This window comes from Trachemys scripta, chromosome 1, assembly GCF_013100865.1.
Source record: "Trachemys scripta elegans isolate TJP31775 chromosome 1, CAS_Tse_1.0, whole genome shotgun sequence".
Classification (NCBI taxonomy): domain Eukaryota; kingdom Metazoa; phylum Chordata; order Testudines; family Emydidae; genus Trachemys; species Trachemys scripta.
In genome coordinates this window covers 103503278-103530204 of record NC_048298.1, presented here as the reverse complement: position 1 = coordinate 103530204, position 26927 = coordinate 103503278, and the positions used below count along the sequence as shown (strand labels likewise).

Here is a 26927-nt window from a genome sequence, read left to right as displayed (position 1 = left end):
AGTGTATGCATGTTATGGCACACCAGTGGAATTTCACCAGCATTTTGGGTCTTGCCAAAAATGTACTAAAAGCTTGAAAGTTGGATTTGAAATGTATTATTTATAATACAGAAGCCTCAGCCGAAATCAGGAACCCATGTGCCAGATGCTGGGCATGCAAATAGACAGTCCCTGCCCCAAACATCTTACAACCTAAACAGACATGACAAAGGGGAAGAAGTGATAAAATATGTAAGCAGAAGGGGAATTGAAACACAGTGAGATTAAGTCAATGGTTCCCAAACTTTTTCCTTAGGTGACCAACAACTGCATTTATCTTTTTTGCAATCCTCCCAACGTCCAAATTCATGGGGGTTGGCCCCAAATCATCAGCCAGCATCCTTCTCCACCTCTGCCTGCTCCTCATCCCACTGAGGGGGCACTGACCCCACCCTCAGCAGTGCCCTCCCACTGCAACCCTAGTACCCTGCCCGGTACAGAGGGGAGGTTGAAGAGTGAGCCTGCCCCCACTCACTTGCAGCAGTGGTTCCTGTCCCACAGGGCTGGGCCCAGCTCCCTGCTAGGGTCAGCTGGGCCAGCTTTGAATGAGTGACGTTGAGACCTGGCACATGGCACTGCAGTGCTAAGTGGTGGCTGGGCCCAACCTGAGAGGTGCTGCGAACCTGTGTGCCTGGTCACAATGTCTGGAGCTCGGAGTCAGCCCCACAGGACAGAACCTGCCATTGTGGGCTGAGTGCTGGGCAGGCTGGTTTTCCAGTCCCGCTGACCCCAGATTCTCCCCTCTGCACTGGGCATGCAATCCATCTAGAACCCTTCCCATGACACTCTGTTTGGGAAACACTGGACCAAGTAACATGCTTAAGGTCACATAGAAAGACTGTGGGAGAGCCAAGAACTGAATCCCTCTCTCCTGCGTCTCAGTGGAGTGCCTTAGCCACAAGGCTGTCCTTTCTCCACAATAAATTTCACACTGCTCTGAAGTTGGAATATTCAGATATTTCTGGTTTCATATCCCAATGAGTGAAAGCTGAAGTCTGAAGTAAGACTGGGCTTGCTATTAGGATTTCAAGTGCAAAAAGCCAAGCCAATTCAAACAAGGTGCATTGCTAAAGCCAGCTAGACATTCTGGGATAGATCCTCAGATGAACTAAACTGGCATTGCCTCATTAAAGTCAGCATTGGTGTAGTTTATGTAAAGACACTGCACTCCAAATCTCATCATGTTGTGCCATATCTGGAATAACGCAAGGTCACCCAAAGAGCCCTGGCATCCAAGGGGTCATCTCTGTAGCACAGAGAGGAGGAGTTGAGGTTTATGTTCGCTAAGTGTTGTGCTCAACAATATAAACAGAACTTCTCTCAATTATCCATCTATGGGCCTAATCCTAAAAGCTGCTGAGCACCTGCTGCTCCCATTGAAACAAATGAAAACTGTAGGGTCTCAACACCTCTAGTCCCTGACTTCACTCTGCAGGTGCCATCTCACATTCTCTCAGCCTGAGTGGATTTTGCCGCCTTTGTCGATGTGTATTCGATTCAGCGATAGGCATCTCCTTTCTCCAGTCACTCCTCCCTTGGAGTTTGTTGATCTGAACTTGTAAAATGGATTTTGGCTTCTAGAAAAATGACCCAAGTAAATATTTAGGCCAAAATGATAATGGCATGATGTCATAAAATTAGGAAGACCAAATTCAGGAGACTGCTCCTTCCATGTGAGGCAGACTCTGGGGCGTTACGGATTGAGTGCAGCCTGATATCCACCCACCCTCTAGGGGTTATTAGAGCTGGGGAATTTGTACAAAGGCTGAAGAAAGCCTTGAATAAAATAGCTTGGATTTAAAAGAACATATTGTTCCTCTTTAGGGGGAAAAGACTTTGATTAATGTTATTTATCCTTTCATTAATGATAACTGCCTAGATCCTTCCAGCTGAAATGTGCTTCCTTAGAGGATTGTTTTTCCACCATCTCAAATGCTCACTAGATTGTTTACAGAGGGCTGCTCACGAACACTGGATTATTACTTAGATTGTAAACCCTTTGGAGCAGGGACCATCATTTTGTTCTGTGTTTATACAGCATTTAGCACAAGGGGGTCTGGTCCATGATTGGGGCTTCCAGGCACTACCACAATGCAAATAAAGAAATAAAATAACAATGGATCCTGATTGGTTATTGTTGAGTTGCTCATGAGCACCAGACTATGCACACTGCTGTAATACTGCATGTCTATATAAGAAGAGTGAGCAGTGCATACCAGTTTGTCAATGAGAGGTTGCTCAGATAGTGATTTGTAGTTTTCTGGATGATTTTTTATTATTTGTATTTAGAAAAGGATCCTTGAAGTAATTGTTAACATCAACGCCACGCGCAAACACACACAAAATGCACTGTATTTTGCAAATAGATTAAAAAAAATGCAAACAGCTCTTTCCAACCAAGATGAGGTTAGAAGAGCTAACACACTTTTCTAATTAGAAAAGACCAAAATAATTAGAAAGACCAAAAAAGAATTTGAATTACAGCTAGCCAAAGACTCCAAAAGAAATAGCAAAAATAATTTTAAATACATCAGAAGCAGAAAGCCTGCTAACAACCAGTGGGGCCACTGGACGATCGAGATGCTAAAGGAACACTAAAAGACGATAAGGCCATTGCGGAGAAACTAAATGAATTCTTTGCATTGGTCTTCACTGTTGCGGATGTGAGGGAGATTCCCAAACCTGAGCCATTCTTTTTGGGTGACAGATCTGAGGAACTGCCCCAAATTGAGGTGTCATTAGAGGAAGTTTTGGAACAAATTGATAAACTCAACAGTAATAAGTCTCCAGGACCTGATGATATTCACCCAAGAGTTCTGAAGGAACTCAAATGTGAAATTGCAGGACTACTAACTGTCATCTGTAACCTATCATTTAAATCAGCTTCTGTACCAAATGAGTGGAGGATAGCTAATGTGATGCCAATTTTTAAAAAGGGCTCCAGAGGTGACCCTGGCAACTACAGGCCAGTAAGCCTCACTTCAGTACCGGGCAAATTGGTTGAAACTATCGTAAAGAACAAAATTGTCGCACATAGATTAACATAATTTGTTGGGAAATAGTCAAATCCTGCCTCACCAATCTACTAGAATTCTTTGAGGGGGTCAACAAGCATGTGGACAAAGGAGATCCAGTGGATATAGTGTATTTAGATTTTCAGAAAGTCTTTGACAAGTTCCCTCACCAAAGGCTCTTAAGCAAAATTAGCAGTCATGGGATAAGAGGGAAGGTTCTCTCATGGATCAATAACTGGTTAAAAGATAGGAAACAAAGCGTAGGAATAAATTATCAGTTTTCAGAATGGAGAGAGGTAAATAGTGGTGTCCCCCAAGGATCTGTACTCGGTCCAGTCCCATTTAATATATTCATAAATGATCTGGAAAAAGGGGTAAACAGTGAGGTGGCAAAATTTGCAGATGATACAAAACTACTCAATATAGTTAAGTCCCAGGCAGAGTGTGAAGAGCTACAAAAGGATCTCACAAAACTGGGTGACTGGACAACAAAATGGCAGATGAAATTTAATGTTGATAAGTGCATATTGGAAATGCACATTGTAAAACATAATCCTAACTATACATATACAATGATGGGGTCTAAATTAGCTGTTACCACTCAAGAAAGAGATCTTGGAGTCACTGTGAATAGTTCTCTGAAATCATCCACTCAATGTGCAGCAGCAGTCAAAAAAGCGAACAGAATGTTGGGAATCCATCAAGAAAGAGATAGATAATAAGACAGAAAATATCATATTACCTCTATATAAATCCATGGTACGCCCACACCTTGAATATTGCATGCAGATGTGTTCGCCCCATCTCAAAAAAGATATATTGGAATTGGAAAAGGTTCAGAAAAGGACAACAAAAATAATTAGGGATATAGAATGACTTCTGTATGAGGAGAGATTAATAAGACTGGGACTTTTCAGCTTGGAAAAGAGGCGACTAAGGGGGGATATGATAGAGGTCTATAAAATCATGAGTGGTATAGAGAAAGTAAATAAGGAAGTGTTATTTACTCCTTCTCGTAATACAAGAACAAGGGGCCACCAAATGAAATTAATAGGTAGCAGGTTTAAAACAAACACAAGAAAGTATTTTTTCACGCAATGCACTGTCAATCTCTGGAACTCCTTCCCAGAGGGTGTTGTGAAGGCCAATACTATAACGGGGTTTAAAAGGGAGCTAGATAGATTCATGGAAGATAGGTCCATTAATGGCTATTAGCCAGGATGGGCTGGAATGGTGTCCCTAGCCTCTGTTTGCCAGAAGCTGGGATTGGGTGACAGGGCATGGATCACTTGATGATAACCTGTCTGTTCATTCCCTTTGGGGCACCTGTCAGAGGACAGGATACTGGGCTTAATGGACCTTTGGTCTGACACAGTATGGCCGTTCTTATGTTCTAACTCACTGTTAGGGCTGCAAAAGTCCAATCAGCTGCATTGATTTGCAAAGACTTGAGTGGAGAGGCAGTTGCTTGTGTGGCAGACTCCATTTTTGCCAACACACTAATGACCTCTTAGCAACACCCACTTACAGTCTCGCCTTCGTGCATGGGAGATGCAACACCCTATGGCCTAACAAAGACAAGCAGCCTAGTCAACATGCCCTACTAACAACTGACACATTTTCCTTTCTAGACCCCTAATGCCACATGCCATGATCCTCTCCTCAATGGCCAACTACTCCCTCCAACTACATTACGTGGGCTACTGAAGACCGCCTCATTCCACACACATTATACTTTGCTCAGGGTTCTGCAAAACCCAGCCTGGCCCTGTGCAGCTGAGATGGTTTGGAGCGGAGACAGAATAATGCATGAGTGAGAGCGGACAGATAGATGAGAGAGAGTGGGGAGTAGTTTTTGTGTTAGTTAGATCATGCAGAAGTGAGCTTCAAACACTTCCAGGAAGTAGGTCTCTGTTGTTCACTGATCTTAGTGGGTTTGATGGAGGACAACTGACAGTTCTGCAGTTCACTCATCTAAACCAGGGGCATGGCCACTGAGACTCCCTTTGACAGTGTGCAGTGTGCCCTCTGTTCCACATTGTGCTAGCTCTGCTGATCTGTATAGAAGCAGGGCCATGACATTATTACCCATTTCCTGTCCTCTCTGGATTTCCATAGTCCTTTTGCTACCTGAGCACAAGCACCATTTGTACCCAACCTCTCCACGGGGGGACATGGGTAAAGAAAAATCTTGTGCCCTTTTCTCTCCCCTTTCATTTCTGTGCAGACAGAGCCTTAAACTTTCCAGTCCAAGGAGAGGGTATACTAACTCAGTCCCCTGTAACTCATGGTTCTGTTTGTTTATAAACTTGGTAGGGAGAAAAAAAAACCTTTGTGTTTTAATAATTACTGGATTTTCTGGCTCCCGGAACTTTCTGCAACTTGGCATGCAGGTCTGGAGAAGCAGAAGTTCCCGTAATTATGAGAAATGTACGGTTCCAGTTATGGCACGATGTCCTAAACATCGATATTGCAATTTTAAAAAGTAATGAGTAACTGGAAATGGTGTTTGTCCAGTGCCAAACCATGGACAATGGCAATAAATAGTACAGTTACATATATTAACATTAATTTTCTATTTTAGCTGGTTGTTAGACCAGGAGTCGGCAACCTTTCAGAAGTGGTGTGCCGAGTCTTCATTTATTCACTCTAATTTAAGGTTTCGAGTGCCAGTAATACATTTTAATGTTTTTAGAAGGTCTCTTTCTATAAGTCTATAATATATAACGAAGCTATTGTTATATGTAAAGTAAATAAGGTTTTTAAAATGTTTAAGAAGCTTCATTTAAAATTAAATTAAAATGCAGAGCCCGCCGGATCGGTGGCCAGGACCCAGGCAGTGTGAGTGAAAATCAGCTCACATGCCGCCTTTGGCACACTGCCATTGGTTGCTTACCCTGTTACAGACACAAACAATACCCACAGGAATACAAACTGCATTTCATGAAGAAAAATTCAAGAAAACAACTATTTTTCTTCTCTCCAGGGGTAGGAATAAACAATGTTGTGCAACATCTACCCGCATGGCCAACACAAGGGAATGAACGGGGGACTTCCAGACCTAAGAGCCTAAGACCTCTTAAGCTAAAGAAGCAGGCTCCCATGGGAAGGAACAGGGTGCAGCTGTAACAGACCAACATCCTCTGTAGATTAGGGTCAAAGGGGAACACCTAACACACTCACCAGTGGGTTACAATTGCCATAACTATAAAGTTGTGTATGCTTTAATCTTTCCCACCATCCATACTTAACACATTCTTTGTTTCTCCTTCCATCTTCTACTTTTCCCTCCCCTTTTATTTTCATGCATTAACCTCTGTCCTCTCATCTGCTCCGTTTTCTTTTTGCCTCCAGTCCCTCCTCTAGTTTTTCTGTGTGTCTAACTCCCCTTGCCCAGCTTGTCCATTTTATAGAGAGGTATGTGGTTTCCCACCACCCCCCCCCCTCTGGCTCACATAAGCACTGCCAGTTTGGAAAGACAATATCCGTTTCCAAAACAATGGAGAAACCAGGGCACTGGTCCATGGTATCCTAAAGCCCCAAAAATAGACCACACCACTCTAACCCATGTCTCACCCATGCAGGCAGATTTCCAGGTCAAAGTCAGTGCAGCTTTACAAGTTCATAGCTATGCAAATACTTTGTGTCATCATGTAATCCCAGCATTCTACTCCTCAAGTATTATGAGGGTGTGGGCAATATATGTGTCACCACAGTGCAGCTTTGGGTATCTGGCCTGGAAATGCATCTTCCTGCCACTTGAACTCCCCAGGGAATACAATCTGAGTCTCCAGCCTAGCAAGCATGCCCTGTCCCTTCAGGAACTTTCTTTTTCCTCACCCAGCATTTTTTGGGGGTAGGGAGGGATGGAGGGGAGGGGAACAGCCAACATGACTCCTCCAAGCGGAGATGCTTGTGCAATGTTGAGTCACTGTGGCTGGTGACCTAAATCACTGTGGCTGGTGAAGAATTTCAAAACAATGAAAGGAACGAGTGCTGATCTCAAGGGAATTGCTGAGCTGCCAACTGTAGCCAGCAAATTGGGCCGAGAAATGCCCCAGCATACGCTTTAATGAAAGAAAAAACCCTCTGTGGGAACGAAAGTGAGCAATTGTTCTTATTTTAGTCTACTTTTTTCTTTTTCACACATTCATCTTCCGGGTCCCAATTCCAATACTGAACTCCCACCATCACCACCACACTGATGATGAGACAATAGCAACCGGGCTATCATTACAGCACTAACTCTCATCGGAATCTCTGAGGGGATAAAAGCTGCTCTTTCCTAAAGGTTAAGCCACTTAATGGGTTAGTAAGCCCATGTTATGTAACAGACTGAGGCTGGTTCAAAGGACCATGTCTCAGATCCAGCAGATACACAACCGCCAGAAAGGCAGAATACCCATGGGGAGGATCTCTCCAAGGAACAGCTGTTATACCAATATATAAATACAAAGTATGATTAGTTATTATTACCTTAGAGTGGTGGGAAGGGGAAATGGATGGAGAAAGGTGGGCGGAAAGTGTGCCCAATGCTCCTGCCTTTCCTTTTGATGGGAGGAAGAAACCTGTATGGAAGTTTACCATTTTGGACTTTGGCCTGTGCCCCTCTCCACAAAGCAGGTCGGCAGGTAACACTGGTCTGTATACTCAGTGCTGAGTGGGAAAACATTCCTTCCTTTATTCTGTGATTCCATGGAACAATTCTTCCTTTCCCTACTACCTTCTGATACCCATATACCCTACACATGTGGCATTCAAAAGTGCTAAAGCCACTTCTGATCAAGACACCTTTAGCAAATTCCCAGCAATTCCTCATGCATGTGCTGGAAGTCTTTGATCATTCTCACCTACTATGGGACATGGAGTAACAGATAATGGGTTAAATCTTGGCTTCATTGAAATCACTGGCAAAAGTCCCATTCACTTCAGTGAGGCTGGGTTTGCACTCAGTAAATGGAACTTTAAACAAGAAATTAGACTGATCCACAAATTTCAGACCCAGACCAAAACACTCCTAAAGTTTGTGTGTGTAGCTCCAGGGTTTTAGTGCTGGCCTGTCTCTAGCAGTGGTGTCCCATCTATTTATGCCAGGCTGATGGTTATTATCTGATTCATCTGCAACAAGCTTGCACTGAATGCTCAACTCGCTTTCTTTTTTAAGCAGCCTTTACCACCTTTCTGGAACAAAGGCTTCTCTGACTTAAATCTGGCTGCCCATGGCCCTGCTGTTTCAGAGCCAGCAACATGCTGAGATGGGGTTTGGTATAGAGCTGCTATGCCAGTTCTACACCACTAGGAGATTTCCTGTGTAGGTAAAACTCTCCAAGGATTAAGTCCACTGGCTTTCCAATACTTTCTGCTGCTTGGTGATTCAAAGCAGCCTGAATGGGGATCAGGATCTGGCCCCTTTTTAACCTTGTCTGGGCTTGCTCTATCCTACCTCAGGATCTCTCTAGTCCCTTGCCTGCTCCCTCTGCAATAGTCTTCTTTCTTTACAAACTCACATTCTCACCACTGCTGGTGCAAGAGCCTTCTCCTCTGAACCATCTGCCATGTGGGACAGCCTCCTTGTAGATCTTTACCTCAGCAACCCTCACTCCGTTTTCGGAGCCCATCTGAAAATACATTCCCTACCTTCCCCACCCCATTATTTTTCTTTTCTATACTCACTCTCTCCCCTTTTGGTCATTTTTTATTTTAAAATTTATTCTTTATTTGTCTATCTGCAAGTCTATTATTTGAGTCTATTAAGTATTTGTAGAGGCACTGTTTGTATGACATCAAATTTTAAAAACTTGCTCTTATATAGCACTTTTCATCGGTACATTTCAAAGCACTTTTCAAAGGAGAAAAAGAATCAATATTCTCATTTTACAGATGGGAAAACTGAGCCACAGAGAGGTGAGGTGACTTGCCCAAAGTCACCCATCAGCCCAGTGGTAGAGCTGGGAGTAGAATCCAGGTCTCCTGAATCACAGTCCAATGTTGTAGCCACTAGCCCAGTGGTTCTCAAACCAGGGCTGCCGCTTGTTCAGGGAAAGCCCCTGGCGGGCTGGGCCCATTTGTTTACCTGCCGCGTCTGCAGGTTCGGCCGATCGCGGCTCCCACTGGCCGCTGTTCGCTGCTCCAGGCCAATGGTGGCTGCAGGAAGCGGCGTGGGCCGAGGGACTTACTGGCCGCCACTTCCAGCAGCTCCCATTGGCCTGGAGCAGTGAACTGCGGCCAGTGGGAGCCGTGATCGGCCGAACCTGCATATATGGCAGGTAAACAAATCAGCCCGAACCGCCAGGGGCTTTCCCTAAACAAGCGGCGTCCCAAGTTTGGGAAACACTGCTTTACTGTGTAAGAAGGAGCAAATTTTACATACGAGCATAGAAAATTGGCCAAGTTTCATAATATTTCAAATTCTTCATAGTTGTATATATCTTTTTTATGAATCAGATAATAAATACTCTATGGAAATCAGAGCAAGTGAAAAGGACACTGCATTTAAAAAGCTCTTGTTCCAAGATGAACTGGTGTAATTTGTTTTCCTTCTTGGGCCAGACCTTTACAATCATCATCGTGTTCTGTACAAGCCAAAACCATGACCCAGTACACGTGGGGCTACTGGGTGTTTGTGTCCATTTGTGTGGTAATTACATGCGGTATTCAAGCGATTCCCTTTGCTTGCGCCATCCAAGCCAGAAGTGATGAGTATTACTGTCAGCAGGGAATCCTAGAGGCTGCTGCAGAAAGGAGGTGGGCAAGGTTTAATTTGCAATATGGAGCAGGGCGGGAAAGAGGAGAGTAATATAAAAAGTTTTGGTGAGTCACCTTGTTCCCTTGCCAGGATGGAATACATAGACAGTGCATGTGGCAGGACCACCATGGACCTGGCATGGTCCTCTGGTCATGGATCAGATGAAGAATTAAACCCTACCTCGAGTGTGAAATGACTGGTTGGGCATGGACACACGTCCCTCTCCCACTTGGCTCCAGAAAGCAACCAGTTTTCTGCAGTTGTGGCAGCACTATAGGCAGCAGCATGTAAATAGAAATGGTAGTGACTTGAACAATGGTTCACTCAGGTTCAATACCTATATTGCCAGAACACTATCAGGAGTCGGCAACCTACGGAACGCGTGCCAAACATGGCATGCGAGCCGATTTTGAGTGGCACGCTGTCTGCCCGGTGAGAGGAAGAGGAGGAGGAGGAGGGGCAGAGGGGCCGGAAAGCGCCACACTGGGGGAAGAAGCGGGGGAGGAGGGAAGTTTGGCTGCCGCAGGACCAAGCTTCTGCCTCCTGCCCCATCAGGGGAGAGCGGTGGGGGGAGGTCCCAGCCCCCTGCCCCACTCAGCCCTCCCGCCCACTGCTCTCCCCTGTGGGGGCAGGAGGCAGAAGGTTGGTCCTGCGGCAGCCAAGCTTCCTCCCTCCCCCGTTTCTTCCCACAGCATGGTGCATTTCGGCCCCTTCTCCTTCTCTCCCTCCCCCTCCCTCTCCCTGCCGGCGATGGCCCTTGAAGGGGAAGGGGGAGCGAAGCGAAGCGGAGCAGAGCCGAGCGCAGCGTGCTTGCTGCTCCATAAAGCAGGCAGAGAGAGGTAGGGATGGGCCTTGGGGAAGGGGGTGGAACAGGGCATATCCCTCCCAGCCCCCTGCCATGAGCCGAGCATCCCAGCCTTCTGCCCTGCACCCCCACACCCACCAGCCTTCTGCCCTGACCCCTGAACTCCCTCACACCCCTCTGCCCTGACCCCTGAATCCCCCAACACGCCCGGCCTTCTGCCCTGAACCCCCCACATCCCCACTGCCCTTTGCCCTGCCCCCCCCCCCCCCCACACACACACACACAGCCTTTTGCCCTGCACTTTCTTCCCTGACCCCTGAACACCTCCGCCCCAGGTCTGGGGTCCCAGCTGCCGGCCCCTTACCAGACGGTGTCCTGGCCACAGGCCCCGCTCAGCCTGCTACAGGCCTAGGTGAACAGAACCCCAGGCTGGAAGCGGGCTGAGCAGGCTGGCGGCGTAAGATCAGAATTTTAATTTAATTTTAAATGAAGCTTCTTAAACATTTTGAAAACCTTGTTTACTTTACATACAACAATAGTTTAGTTATATAATATACACTTAGAGAGAGACACCTTCTAAAAAACGTTAACATGTATTACCGGCACGCGAAACCTTAAATTAAAGTGAATAAATGAAGACTCAGCACACCACTTCTGAAAGTGTTTCATCTAGTGCAGGGGTAGGCAACCTAAGAATTAGGACTGTTCTGGGGAAATCAAGGTAGACGGGCATCCTTTCTCCCCAGTGGCAAACACGGGAAATGTATCCAGGGAATAAATACATCCATAGCTTTATGAAATTATAGATGATCCACTTTTGCAGAGAATGGGAGGAGAGATTTATAGCAATGTGTATGGACCAAATGAGAAAACCTTGACCTTCTTCCAACCTTACATTTTCCATTCCTCCTTCCCCCAGCCTTCAATGGTGGGTGAAATTACAGACACAATTGCTTCCTCACTGTCCAAGGAAGCTCACCACTGAGGAATCATATTGCATCTTCACCACCCAGAGAACCACACTACAAACATACTTCATTGGCTGTGTGGTATTTGATTCTGATCAGGAAGCTCTGAAAGCTAATAATATATAACAAAGTGAATTGAAATGTGCAAACAAGCCTGGCTTTAGGGTTTCTACTATAAAACCAAGCAATTCCAAGAATACAGATAATGAGCTAAATTTTGCTCTCAGCTACATTGAAGTCAATGGAGTTAATTCAGATTTATACTGGTTTATGGGGAAAAAAACAGAATTTGGCCCATGGTTTCTGTAGTTACTGGAAGTTGGCCACTTTGCACATCTGTGCAGCTCTAGAGTTTTGGTTCAAGCTCTTCTGTAATAATCACCCCTCTTATTTGTACCTTATTACAGGGAGGCTGGGGAATCACTCATTATGGATCCAAAATTACATTTGCTGCAAAAGATCTGTTATTATCTTGCTGTTTCTCAGAGTAAATTAGTGAAAGCAGAATGCCAAGCAGTGGAATTAAGGCTATAGAAAACTTCAGATGTGTAAAAGAAATGTGCCTCATCTCCATTCAAGCTCCTCACTGAGCTGTTCTGAATGTTGCTCCTAGTCAATCTTTGTCCTGCATTGTAAGATGTCCCCATCTCATAGGGGGCTACAACAGTGATACCCTCAGCTCACCTAACAATATTGTTAATCTATCCAACCACACACTTAGCCCGGCTGAAGGGTCTGTCCTATCTCAGGGACTCTCTTTCTGCCTCACCATCCCCATGAACATGATACAGTTCTGCAGTGATCTGGAAGCCTACTTTCGTCATCTCCGACTCAAGGAATATTTTCAACACACCACTGAACAGTGCACTGACCCACAGAAACCCTCCTACCAACACTACAAGAAGAAGAACTCTGCGTGGACTCCTCCTGATGCTCAAAATGACAGACTGGACCTCTACATAGAGTGTTTCCGCAGATGTGCACAGGCTGAAATTGTGAACAAACAGCATCACTTGCCCCATAAGTTTAACCTCAGCCATACAGAACGCAATGCCATCCACAGCCTCAAAAACAACTCAGACATTATAATCAAAGGGGCTGACAAAGGAGGTGCTGTGGTCATAATGAACAGGTCAGATTATGAACAGGAGGCTGCCAGGCAATTCTCCAACACCACATTCTACAGGCCACTATCCTCTGATCCCACTGAGGAATACCAAAAGAAACTACACCATCTGCTAAGGAAACTCCCTGCTATAGCACGGGAACAAATCTACATGAACACACCCCCAGAGCCCCGATCAGGGGTATTCTATCTGCTACCCAAGATCCATAAACCTGGAAACACTGGACGCCCCATCATCTCAGGCATTGGCATTCTTACAGCAGGATTATCTGGCTATTTGTACTTTCTCCTCAGACCCTATGCTACCAGCACTCCCAGCTATCTTTGAGACACCACCGACTTCCTGAGGAAACTACAATCCATTGGTGATCTTCCTGAAAATACCATGCTGGCCACCATGGATGTAGAAGCACTTTACACCAATATTCCACATGAGGATGGACTACAAGCTGTCAGGAACAGTATCTCTGATGAGGCCACAGCACGCCTGATGGCTGAGCTTGGTGACTTTGTCCTCACCCACAACCACTTCAGATTTCGGGACAACTTATACCTTCAAGTCAGTGGCATTGCTATGGGTACCCGCATGGCCCCACAGTATGCCAACATTTTTATGGCTGACTTAGAACAACGCTTCCTCAGCTATCATCCCCTAGTGCCCCTCCTCTACTTGCGCTACATTGATGACATCTTCATCATATGCACCCATGGAAAGGAGGCCCTTGAAGAATTCCACCTGGATTTCAACAATTTCCACCCCACCATCAACCTCAGCCTGGACCAGTCCACACAAGAGATCCACTTCCTGGACACTACAGTGCAAATAAGTGACAGTCACATAAACACCACCCTATACCGGAAACCTACTGACCGCTATACTTACCTACATGCCTCCAGCTTCCATCCGGGACACATCACACGATCCATTGTCTACAACCGAATTTGCTCCGATCCCTCAGACAGAGACAAACACCTACAAGATCTTTATCAAGCATTCTTAAAACTACAATACCCACTTGGGGAAGTGAGGAAACAGATTGACAGAGAGAGACAGGTATCCAGAAATCACCTAATACAGGACAGGCCCAACAAGGAAAACAACAGAACACCACTGGCCATCACGTACAGCCCCCAGCTAAACCTCTCCAGTGCATTATCAACGATCTACAACCTATCCTGGAAAATGATTCCTCACTCTCACAAACCTTAGGAGGCAGGCCAGTCCTCGCTTACAGACAACCCCCCAACCTGAAGCAAATACTCACTAGCAACTACACACCACACCACAGAAACACCAACCCAGGAACCTATCCCTGTAGCTAACCTCGTTGCCTACTCTGTCCCCATATCTACTCTAGCGACACCATCAGAGGACCCAACCACATGAGCCACACCATCAGGGGCTCATTCACCTGCACGTCTACTAATGTGATATATGCCATCATGTGCCAGCAATGCCCCTCTGCTATGTACATTGGCCAAACCAGAGTCCCTACGTAAAAGAATAAATGGACACAAATCGGACATCAGGAATGGTAACATACAAAAGCCAGTAGATGAACACTTCAATCTCCCTGGACAGTCTATAACAGATTTAAAAGTAACTATTCTTGAACAAAAATAACTTCTGAAACAGACTTTAAAGAGAAACAGCAGAACTAAAATTCAATTGCAAATTTAACACCATTAATTTGGGTTTGAATAGAGACTGGGAGTGGCTGGCTCATTACAAAAGCAGCTTTGCCTCTCCTGGAATTGACACCTCCTCATCTACTATTGGGAGTGGACGACATCCACCCTGATAGAATTGGCCTGTCAACACTGGTTCTCCACTTGTGAGGTAACTCCCTGCTCTCCATGTGTCATTATATAATGCCTGCATCTGTAATTTTCACTCCATGCATCTGAAGAAGTGAAGTTTTTTACCCATGAAAGCTTATGCCCAAATAAATCTGTTAGTCTTTAAGGTGCCACCAGACTCCATGTTGTTTTTGTGGATACAGACTAACATGGCTACCTCCTGATACATCTCACATTTGGATATGGGCAGGTACATGAGACAGAGTGGGTGTGATATTCCATATGGCACTACAAACATTACTGTAGAATAGGGTTGAGCAAGAAGAAAGAAAGATGTATGTTTGCCTTTTTTTCTTTTTAATTTTGGCAAAGCCCAGGCTAAGAATAGTGCACACCAACCAGTGATCTAACTCATCACGAGGGGGAAGTAGAATAAAGCTCCCAACCACCATTCAGTCCAAGACCCTTTCCTCTGGTCTGGCTTTATTTTCAAACAAGCGCTCAAAAACAAGAGCAAATACATTCAAGCTACTGAGTACTAACCTCCCAAGGCTTACCCAGCTTCCACCACAGCTGGGAGGGGAGAGGAGATGCTATCTCCCTTTGGTAGCCATTCCTGTCTACTATGGAGAGACCCACCCTACAGCTTCTCTAAGTCTCTCCTGTTGCAGGGGCAGAAAGATTTAGATTTGGGTTCCTGCAGGTCATGTGCTCACTCCTAGCCATGTGCTTGTGACTACAGCACCCTGTTTTAAAGAGCTTAGAGGCTGTAACAGGTTCATTTGGATGTACACATGCACCTAAGGCCCAGCTCTGTTACAGTGTGATTCAGACCCTAGGTTCCATTTATACGAGCTCTCAAAGTTCAGAGATTTAACTAAATGTCTCTCATCATAGCCCATTGCTATCTTGGAGCAGAGACAGGCCAAATCCTTGACAGTGGGATTCTGATCCAGGTACCATTTTACCCAAACCTCCAATGCTCATCTTTACTGTGAAGGCCAACTATTAACTAATGAGAGACTTTTTGTTTTGTGAGGGAGTGTTTGCTTTAAACAATTTGTGCTACCGGTCAGTATGCAGATGATATGCAGCTCTAGGTTTTCATCAGATCCAGATGCTGTGCTGCCTTTGCATTCCCAGTGCCAAGTCTAGATCAGGACTTGGATGAGAGTTAGCTGGCTGAGGTTTTGCTCAGAAAAGACGGAGGGGATGCTTGTGGGTTGAGGGAAGGATTCTGAGTGTATGCTAATGATGTGTCCTGTCTTCATTATTGATACAAATATGTTTTCATATGGACTCCCAGATGCTCCTAGACTCACACAGAGATTGGTGGCCAAGGGGGCTTTTTCCTCCCCTGTCTACATCTGGTTGCAAATATTTCTCTCACTTCATGATCTTGCTACTGTCATTCATGCCTTTGTCCCTTTGAGACTGGATTGTGTAATGGGCTCCACCATGGGGCACCCTGGATGACTACTAGAAAGCTACAGGAGATGCTGGAAGGTGCCTGCTTCTTTGTGAAGAGGTATGAACCCCAAAGAACATATTCCATCATTCTGTTCACTTCCAGATGCCATACAGGTTGTTGGCTTTGCTGAATGGTTCGGGTCCTGGCCATCTGAGATAGCTCCTCCCCCACTCTCCATCCCACCCCCTCTTATTCACAGTCATGGCAGTTGAGCTTAAGAGCTGATGGTGCTCAAGCTATCAGTCTCCAGGTTTGACCATCTAGGACTGAGGACAGGTTATTTTCAATGGAAGGCCCCTGACTGAAACTGGCTTCCCCCACTGCTCTGACAGAGCCCAAGTCTGTTGACCTTTAGGGTAAGATGTAAAGCTCAACACTCTAGTCTCAGGTTTCCACTAAGAGAGGGGCTGCCATGTTGGTATTTCATGGGGGGCGGGGGCAGGAATTCCTGGGGCAGCTATGGTAGCAAGAGCGCATGGAAACAGCTCCAGCAGCTGCCATGAAGCTGAGAGGGCCAGGTGCCAGTGAAGAGTCAGGGGTTATCCCCATTGAAGCCCCTTGCCTCCAGCTGATACCCCTACACCAGCAGGTGGGAGTTGGATTTCCTACCTCTTTTCTGTAGGGCTCACCAGGCAGTGCCACCCTTATGCTCACCCCAAAAATGTGCCAGAAAATGGAATTAAAACTCTCAGCATTACCACTCTCTAAAAGCTACTAGAGGGAGAATGGGGCCCTCTTCTTTTTCCCCTCCACATTTTGTTCATGATCCTTGGACTTCAGTAATTACATGAATTCCATAAATTAAAGTAATTGAATCAATAAAAACAAAGGGCATTAAACGTATAGTAGTAATTTTTGTCCTCTCTACTTCAAAGACATTGGTCCTGACAAGATGCCCTGATCCACCCAGAGGTAGGATTTATTTCAAAGCAATACATAATTCTTATTTCCTTTTTATCCCCTTATCAGAGTGACACAGAGATGAGGTAATGCCTTATTCAGTGCTGTTCATTGGTAGATCTCTAAGCACTTTTTACAAAGGATGCCAGTATCACTATCCCCGTTTTACTGATGGGGAAACTAAGACAGAAAGCTGAAGAGACTTGCTCAATGCCCCGCAGCCAGTGACAGAGCTGGGAATAGAGCCCAGGTCTTCTGAGTCTTAGCCCAGTGTGCTAGCCACTAGGCAATACTGCCTCCTAGAGAAGCGTTAAAGTCTCATCCAACTTCACTCACTGATGCCCCTTCAAAAATCCAACTCTTGTTATAAAGCACAGACTCAGTTAGAAAGGAATCAAGCCCACAGAAGGAGGAGGGGGCGGGTGGGCTGAATAATAAATTTAACTTGTACTTCATTGGTGCCAAAGTTCCTTTGAAAAGTCTGTGGGTTTAGGTTCAGTCCCAAAGAATTCTGTTAGGAGGTGTTTCCTGTCCCCATTCCAGACAGTGCTACCAAAGCAGTCGCAGAACCACAGCCAAATTCCAGTGGAGAGAATAAAGAAAAAGAGAAAGTTAAAAAAAAAACATGAGTAAAGATACTGGATGGGGCCACATAAGGTAATTCCTGAATTGGCTGGACACACACTTACTTTGTAAGTCACTGAAAAAAAAGTATAAATATACATAGGTAATGCCATGTAGCTTCATACTGACAGCTTTCTGTATATGAAACCTGCTAGTCCCCCAGACTCAGAGTTCCTATTACTTAGGTGTCCTGTATCCTGCAGGTATTTTAATTTTTGCCCTATGTAGCTACTTCTTTTAAACCCCTAACACCTGCCCAGGAGGGAAGATAGAATTATGCCCCTTGTGACTGCCAAGGTTTTTCTTCTGGATTTCATGTCATGAAAAAGCTGCCTCTAATTTTATTTTAATAGGAGGGGGAAGAAGAAAGAAAGTGAGAAGATTTGTTTTTTAATTAACCTGCTGTGAATGGGAAAAAATTCAAGAGCTGAGAGTGACAAATGAAAAAAAAAATCATAATGTCAAAGCCATTCTGCAATTTCAGAGTTGTCTTATAAATAGTTTTTGTTTGTAATATTTAAATCTTACCTCTGTTCCACCTCGGGCTCACAGTGGCGTGAGCATTATAATAGAAAAGCAGCAGTAGCAAAGTCTTCCAGTGCATCCTTTACTTTAAAATCTCTCTCTATATCTGTATATTAGCTATTTGTTTCCTTGCTTCCTTTTCAGGAAGAGACGATTACCTCCCCACCCCAAAGGAAGAACCTGTCTGTTCTCTTGAGTGCTATTGAAGTCAATGTAGCAGCTCTTCCCTTAAACCAACTCTCCCAGGGATCAGCGAACTTGCTTTCATAGGCACACTTCGTTTTTATCCACATCTGGAATGACTCATGATGCATGTGAGTTTGCTGGCAGCTGTGAGAATAAATGTCATTACATTTTTGTATTCAAGTTCCATTTGTTAGAAGGGCCATTTTTTTTAAATGTCAAATAAACAGACAGGAGCAACTTTATGAAAGAACACTATTAAATGGTTGTTCTGTACGTTTTTTTCCTGCTATGCGCATGGGCATATGCTAACATGTAGCTCAGCTACAAGCCAGCTCTGTGGTGATGTCTGCTGCATTCCTTGGATGCATAATACAGAGAGAGTGAGGCATATTCACTGGACGAACTTTTTACCACTGTGATTCACGGCCATCGCTCATTTATAGAGAACACTAAAATAAAATACTTAGAGTGTGAGCAATTTGAGACCGAGACCATCTTTTTGTTCTGTGTTTGTACAGCACCTACTACATTGGGTGGAAAGTGTCTAAAGGAGTCACCATTCATGAAGTGAAAAGGTATTTGATAGTTACCTCCTTGATGATGCTGGTCCACATAACAAAATACACTCAAATCTGGCATCACTGAAAGATTCTACTTAGGAGAGACCCAGAATGGAAACAGCTGGGGGTATACAGGTAAAGAAAAATGAGGTATACTATCAGAGTTGTAGGGTGGTCCACCACCCTTCAGGTCAAAGACTGAGGTTCACTGAGAGCACACAGGGTTGAAATGTCAGGGGGTTGTTACATATCAGGACACAGGGAAGAAGTAGTGGGATGTGGATACTAAGAGATGATCAATGCGTGATGAAAATATTCATTTGCTTCTCAATTTTCTATTTAGTGCCTAGAAACCCATGATGGACACAGAGATAGACGGTGGCTCTAATTCATCTCTCACTTACATGTATGTAAGCCAGGAGCAACTTCAATTAAGTGAGTGGAGTCACACTGGGGTAAAATTGGCATACACAAGAAGAGAATCCAGCTCAGATTATATACGTTAGCAGAGTTACAGGGAAGGGCCAAGGAACAGCAGAGGATACTTCAAATCAGGAGTGATGTCCATGGGAGGACTGCACAGAGGAAACCTTCACAGCCCTGGTTTCTCATATACCATGCTCTAGCCAAGGCTACAATTCCTTCACTAGCCCAAGCACCAAATTCAAGCAAAACTGTTAGAACTGTTTGTAAAGGAAAAGGGGGGGCGAGGTGGGGGAAAACAACAATGGGGCAAATTCAGTCGTGTTGCTTACGGTGATGTAAATTCTATTCCAATAGACTTGAATTTTCCTAGATGCAGACTTTCCCAGATGTAGTTACACTCACCTAATGCTATGTGACTACAAGGGAGTAATTTCCATGCCAAGGAGATGGAAGATGTAAAGTAAAGCAGAGAATAACTGACTGTAACACATGTATTCTTACACTCTCTTGTTAGTTGCAGGTAGTTACAACTACCTCACCCCTGTGCTTCGCTCCTCGTCCACCCCTCCCGGGCTACCTTGGCAGTTATCCCCCCATTTGTGTGACGAATTAATAAAGAATGCATGAATTTGAAACAACAATGACTTTATTGCCTCTGCAAGCGGAGATCAAGGGGAGGGGTGGTTGGCTTACAGGGAAGTAGAGTGAACCAAGGGGGCGGGTTTTTATCAAGGAGAAACAAACAGAACTTTCACACCGTAGCCTGGCCAGTCATGAAACTGGTTTTCAAAGCTTCTCTGATGCACAGCACGCCCTGTTGTGCTCTTCTAACCGCCCTGATGTCTGGCTGCACGTGATCAGCGGCCAGGTGATTTGCCTCAACCTCCCACCCCACCATAAACATCTCCCCCTTACTCTCACAGAGATTGTGGAGCACACAGCAAGCAGTAATAACAATGGGAATACTGGTTTCGCTGAGGTCTAACAGAGTCAGTAAACTGCGCCAGCGAACTTTTAAACCTCCAAAGGCACATTCTACCACCATTATGCACTTGCTCAGCCTATAGTTGAACTACTCCTTACTACCGTCCAGGATTCATGAGCCCTGGGAGCAAGGGGTAGGTGCGACCGCACGGTACTGCCAACTGGGAGAGTAGCCTGAGGCAGAAGCCTCCAGCTAGCATGATATTCCAGGCAGGACTAAATCTCCATTAGATGAAACTTAAAGAAGAGAATGACCTAGAATCATTCCCATTTTTGTCCAGACGTCCCCGACCGATCTCACCGAGGCCGGCCAGGAGCACCCATGTCTTCCCAGGTGCCCCCGACCAACCTAACCAAGGTCGGCCAGGAGCACCCACGGGACGAAGACGACAGCTAGCAGTCGTATTGGACCATCTGCCGTCTGCAAGGCAAGGCAAGGCAAGGCAAGGGGATGTTGCTGTGTAGCACTGCAGTACCGTGTCTGCCAGCAGCACCCAGGAGACATACGGTGACCGTGAGCTGCAAAGCTCACTTTCCCAGTGCAGTGTTTCCTCAGCCTTGCAAGCCTCTCTGTGCACACTAGCACCTTTAGATCTGATTCTATATTAGAGCCATAAATGATGCACATTTGCCTGTCATCTCTGTATTGGGTGTTTTTTAATGAAGAAAATGCAGCTGTAGTTATAAAGTGCCAGCCTAAAAATAGCACATAAGGGAACCATTCTCCTTCAAATGTTACCAGTGTAAATTGCTCTGTACAAATGTGTAAATGGTCCCAACAATCAGTATGAGATTAGGTATCGCACATACTCTCTTTCTCTCTCACACACAACATCCTTGCTATTAAGAAACCTCAGGATAAACCAGTTTTCAAACAAGCACAGGAAACTTAGCCACACATCTTCTATTCATTTTAACAACTGTCCCGGGTACGTACTCCAATTCCAGCCTGATGCAAATCACAGCTTACCCTGCCTGTACTAAAGATTTGAACCAGTGCAACTACACCGCTGGCTGAAACTGGGGCAAGTCTCCAGCATTCACAAGAATTATACCCCCTACCTTGCCCTGAAATTTTCAAACAGGAAAATGTTATAACAGAGATGGAGTCACTTTGAGGATATTCCCTTATGGAGACAGAAGTCACACGGGAGGAGATCTGGTTTAAAAAAAAATTGACACATGAGAGAGCAACTTGTTCTACACAGTTTTTGTCTTGCTTTAGAAATAGATACGGGTAAAATGGTGCAAATCCCTAGTGTGGACAATTATACTGAAATATAAGTTTAGCATATTCCCCTAAATTTAGAGCCTTAAAGCAGTCAGGGACAAATAATTTATTCCTATGAGCTGGTCAGTTGTCGAGATTGAGAGCCTTTCAAATTTCCCAGCATCTGTGAAAGACTTCAGGCCCTGGGGGAGGGAGGGCAGGCAGAGAGGGGGAGGGTGTGCCAAGCTTCTAGCTCTGGCAGGTGTTATGAGTGTGCAGGAAATTTGACACGTCTGGGACTTGCAACAATATTACTGGAGCCCAAAAGAATCCATTTTCCATTTGGGACAAACGTTCCTATATACCAGCACCCGTGCTACCAATTACTGTCGATATACATTGGTGCTCCAACACAGTCTGTATTCTGTGGCTGGAAGCAATAGAGTGATAGGTGAACCGGGGACACCCAAGAAGCTGGCAGCTGCTTTTCCGTGTACTGTGGCAGCAGCAGAAGCTTCCTACAGTGATGGAGGAAATCTGGCATCTATCCCTACAGCTTGATGTTCCTCTGCTCTCCACGCCACTTGCTCCAACCCTCCCATCACAAACAATCTGATGGCAGAGGGGCAGCTCTTGAAGCTTGACTATTCCCACTGGGCAGGAGCTATAGGACACCTCCTTGCTGTCAGATGAACCCAAATTCAACAGGCACTACTGGGTAGGGATTTACATTCAAGATGCCACTGTCTACTCTTGCCCATATATGCTAAGGCCCATCGTGCGGGGTGCATTATAAACACATAATGGGATACAGTCTCTGTCCTGAAGAGCTTGCAGTCTAAAAAAGCCAAGATAGATAATGGATTGAAGGGCAAACAGAGGTGAAGTGACTTGCCCAAGGTCAGAGATCTCCAGAATCCCAATCCAGGGCCCTGTTCCTTAGACCAGGGTGCCTCTCACATGCTAGTATTCTGACATTGTCCATATATACTATGACACTAATAATCACAATACTTGGTACTTTTATATAAGCTCCTTTCACTTAAGTACCTCAAAGCACTTTATAAACATTAAACAAGTCCGTACACACTCTTGTGAGATAGGCTGTTATCATCATCTCCATTATACAGGTGGAAAAACTGAGGCACAGACAGGTTAAGTGACTTGCTCAAGGCCTCACAAGGTGAGTCAGTGCTAGAGCTGAGACTAGCACTCAAGAGTTGTGACTACCACTGCCACTGTCAACTGCTCTTCTGGTATACCCATGCATTCCAGTTCCATTACATATAACACCAATGCCAAACCCCAATAGTCAAATGTGACTGAACCAAGACACTGTGGACCTTTCTAGTCAGAAGCCCCAACAAAGTCATCTTTTTTCCCCCTTCAAATAACAATTGGCTGACTTTCAGGAAAAAAGGTTATTTTAGAAGCAGATTACTTTCAATTGAGCAATTACTGGCTTCTCATTATCTGTAATGGCTCTTGTTAGCCTCTCAAATATTTGTGTTTTGGTTTACAGCTGCTTGCAATAACTGGAGGCGAAAATCTCATAAGAACTTCTGGGAAGCCTGCTGACTATGGCCTGGAATTAACTTTATGTTTCAGTGTCGTTATCCATTGGACAAGGCGACATTAGGTCTGAGAAAATTAATAGCCTTCTGAAGGGAGGAACATGGCACTGTTCTAGTATACCCCAATTTGTGTAGAGCTATTAAGAGGAAGGTATTAATAGGTTGCCCCACCACCACCACCCATGTTCCCAGTTCACATAGGATGTGAGTCTCAGCTGCAGAGCCTGGCTTTTTAGCTCAGGCTGTAGAAACTCATGCTTTCAGCCCTAAAAGTCCCTGGTACAGTTCCTGGGATGTTAGCCAAAATGGCAGTTGCGACACTAGCACAAATAGGAAGCAAAGACGGGGAGGCTGAAGGTACAGTAGCAAAAGTTACTCACTATGGCAAATGACTGATGGTGAAGGGAGGAAAGGTGGCTGACTGGTCTCCCTCTCCACCGCTATGTAAAATATATACAGGTAACTCTTATTTGTAACCGCTGGGCCAGACCCTCAGGTAGAGCAAATAGTTGTATCTCCATTGACTTCAGCCTTCAATGCAGCATTACCCTTGTCTGTTAAGTTTAAAAGTCTCCAAAATCTTATTTGTTTTTCTGGATTCTTTACAGGGGGCTAGTGGGTTGCAAAGGCAAGAAGCCATCGTAAACACCAAGGCCACGACTTGCAGTTAAATGAGAGACAACACTATCAGCAGTGCTACTGCGGGATGAGAGCTGAACTGAAGCAGACAAGAGTAAAAAATCACTGCTAAAATCATAAAGGAAGGTCAGCTATTCAGAGAATTTCCTGCCTTTCAACCCATCAAATCAACCGCAGCCCTGCACATTCGCAGAAGAGGGATTAAGGATTAGTTCCTCGGAACAGCTCAGAAGTCTCTCTTCAGTAAATACCACCATACGTTTTAAATTCAAGCCCAAAGAAAACAGGACTTGATAACGGAAAAGCAGACTAAATGGTGCCATTTCTGGGGCAAAGAGAAATACTGAATGACAAACACTGACTCATTACCGGAAACAATGGGATGGAAGCTTTATTTATTTTCTTGCTCAGCAGCAAACACAGCACTAGATTCAAGACAGCCCATTGAACTAGTGGAAGGGGCACTTGGGAAATGGAGAAGGAAAGTGCTGGGGGTATAGCACGAGGCTGTCAGTTTAGTGGCAAGAGAGTGGCAGCATGGAGTGGCAGCCTGACTCTGCCACACACCTTCCTGTGGTATCTCGACTAACTCATTGATTCTGCCTCAGTTCCCCATCTGTAACATAAGGAGGAGAATACTCTTTGTTCCTCATCCTTTGTCTGCTTGTCTAAATGAGCTGCAAGCTCTTTCAGCCAGAGACTCTCTCTACTTGGTGTGTTAGCCAAGCCAAGCACAATGGAGCCTTGATCTTGATTGAGGTCCTTCGCTGCTACAGTAGTACAATTAACTGTAAGAACCCTATATCTTTGGGAACCTTCTAGGGCTCTAAACCCAGAGGCAAAAAGGAATTTTTTAAAAAGGTTAAATTCTAATCCAGGGCGGACTGATTGATATTTCATATGTAAATCTGCTCACTGGTGTAAGAATGGGGTGACCAGCTCTTCCAAACGAGAAACCAGGACATCTGTCTCAGGGACAGGTGTGCCGGGAAGGGTTTTGGGAAAGCAGGGAAGAGTGACCGCAGGTGGCTATTCCTTTCTTCCCCTCTCCCTCCTCAGCATTCCAGTTTTCCAGGGTTTCTGGTCACCCCATGAGAGAGGGTAATTTGATGATCACAATGATTACAGCCAAATCTCATGCTCCTACTGACAGCAAGAAACACAGGGAAAACACAGGCAGCCTGGAGGTGGAAAGGTGGTCATCAGCAATTAGATATCCCTGACTGCACAGACTAAACTATAAATCAGTGCCCTGTGCACATGAAGTAAAAAGTGACAGTTCAAGACAATCTACACTTCCCCCCACCTGAGGCATACAAAGATTATCTTTGATAAAAATGAAATGCATAGTAGCTCATAGCCTTGAGCTGCTTGGCTGACACCATGAGGGGCTAGTCATGTAGACATTGCGGGCTAGATTCATGGTTGTGGCTGAGAGCCATTCAGCATGGCTCACAATTGAAGTGAGGGAAAGCAAAGGTCACTTTAAGCCACTTCTGGGTTACTGGGTTTCTTGGTCTGGCACAATGCAGAGCAGCCTGAAGGCTTCTCTAAACTACACTCAAACAAAACAGCCTCCAAGAGACCACCTGGCAGCTGGAATGTTGCAACCTCTGCCTGCCATGGCTAAAGTTGTGAGAGGGTGCAGCGTAGAACCATTTTGGCTGCTTAATACAGCTCAAGGATTCTCCTCTCCTGAGGATAATATTATCATTTCAGATATCCCATAATGAGAGAATCTTTAGCTGGCTAGAGTCACACCCTTTATGGTGGCAGGTTAGCCCAAGGCATCAAAGCCTGGTGGAGAATCTGGCATAAAATGTTTATAGAAACCTTTTCAAATAATGAACACTTCATAAAAATCTAAATCTCTCAACAGCTAATGTGTACATAGAAAAGAGTGCTACATTTCTTTAAAAATTATTAGATATGAACAATTAGCCTAGTTCTAATCCAGAATATTCCAAGTTTACAGACATTCTAGCTGCATTCACTCACACCAAGGCCAAATTTGGTCCAATATAGTCACTAGCACAGCAGAAGTAGTTAGAGGTAGAGAGCTGGACATTTACTAGCTCAGTTCCTGAAGGATGAATATACTGCCTATTGCCATAATTCATGTCACCTCAGGGGAAATTCAATGCCATGTCATACTGTGCATTCACGACCCTTTGAAGAACTGGCCGGTTTTGTTGTGATTGCAACCAAAGTCCCCAGTTTAATGGGTCTCATTGGTCAGTGCTACAATGCACTGAGGGCAATACCCCCAAATCACCTTTCACATTGCTGAAAGGGTGTGGGCTGACTTCTTTTTGATGCAGATTCTCTCTCTGCCTCCCCAGCCACCCTCAGTTTGGCACAAGAGCTTGAAAGCAGATGTAATGGAAAAAACAGCAAATCCCACCTCCCTTTTTCCTGTGGAATTATTATTTATATATAGTATCCTGCTTATAGCAACACCCTTAGCAGCAATGAAAGGCGTTCTTATAGGTGGAAAGTACAGTAGTATGGAACATCTCATACTGCAGCAGCTACTCAACTCTCCTTACAGCTTGCATCCTCTTTCAGGGTTCTCTTCAAACTACCTCAGCAGCAATTTGCATTGTATACTGAATTTTCATGCACCAAGACACCAAAACAGTTTGATTAGCACCACGCTCGTGAAAAGACCTCTAGTACACTAAGGGCATTGGCCAATGCAAGATAATTGCCGCATCCCCTTGTATTTTCAAGCTGAACTAATCACAATTGTTGTGCAAATGGGGCACTGGCCCATTACCAGGGCCCTGAGCACTACTGTAATACAAATAAACAAATAATACGTAATGATAGGGGAGGCCTGGCTGACCCTGGTTTATAGCTAGTGAATTATAGGAAAGAGTCACTAACAGGAAGCAGGACGTATACTATAAAAGTATATTTAAAAAGAAGGAGGGAGAGAAAATAGGTGTCTCAATTTTTAAAGTGTTCTTATAAACAGGACAAATCCCAGGAAAATTGAGTGTATTACGTCCTTGTAACTGGAGATAAGATGAGCAAAACCAGGTTTGAAAAACCTCATCAGGTGGGGTTTTGTACTCTAAAATCCAAACCAGAGATGGTTTGGATCTGGTTCTCATTTTATCTGAGCCCACAAAGCTCAGAGGAATTAAGCAGAGGGTTGGATGAATGGTTCCAATTTTGGTTTGTCTTTAAACTAACATTGCTATGTCAGGGTCCATATAAAGTGGTGGTGATTTTATATCTATATAAGAATATAGGATTTAATATCATGGCATTAAACTCCATCACTTTTGTTAAATTAACGAAGGCTAGCTTTACCTACATACAT

At 44.8% G+C, this 26927-nt stretch overlaps 1 protein-coding gene across 1 annotated transcript in view; it reads right to left on the bottom strand.

Moving 5' to 3' along the window:
* The window catches only part of FAM180A (family with sequence similarity 180 member A), a 33056-nt gene extending 14799 nt beyond the window's left edge, over positions 1 to 18257 (bottom strand). Inside the window, exon 1 of the mRNA XM_034779870.1 lies at positions 18021 to 18257. Coding sequence (XP_034635761.1) covers positions 18021 to 18096 — 76 coding nt within the window. The 5' untranslated portion in view covers positions 18097 to 18257. The remainder of the gene's footprint in view (positions 1 to 18020) is intronic.
* Positions 18258 to 26927: the final 8670 nt, after the last annotated feature.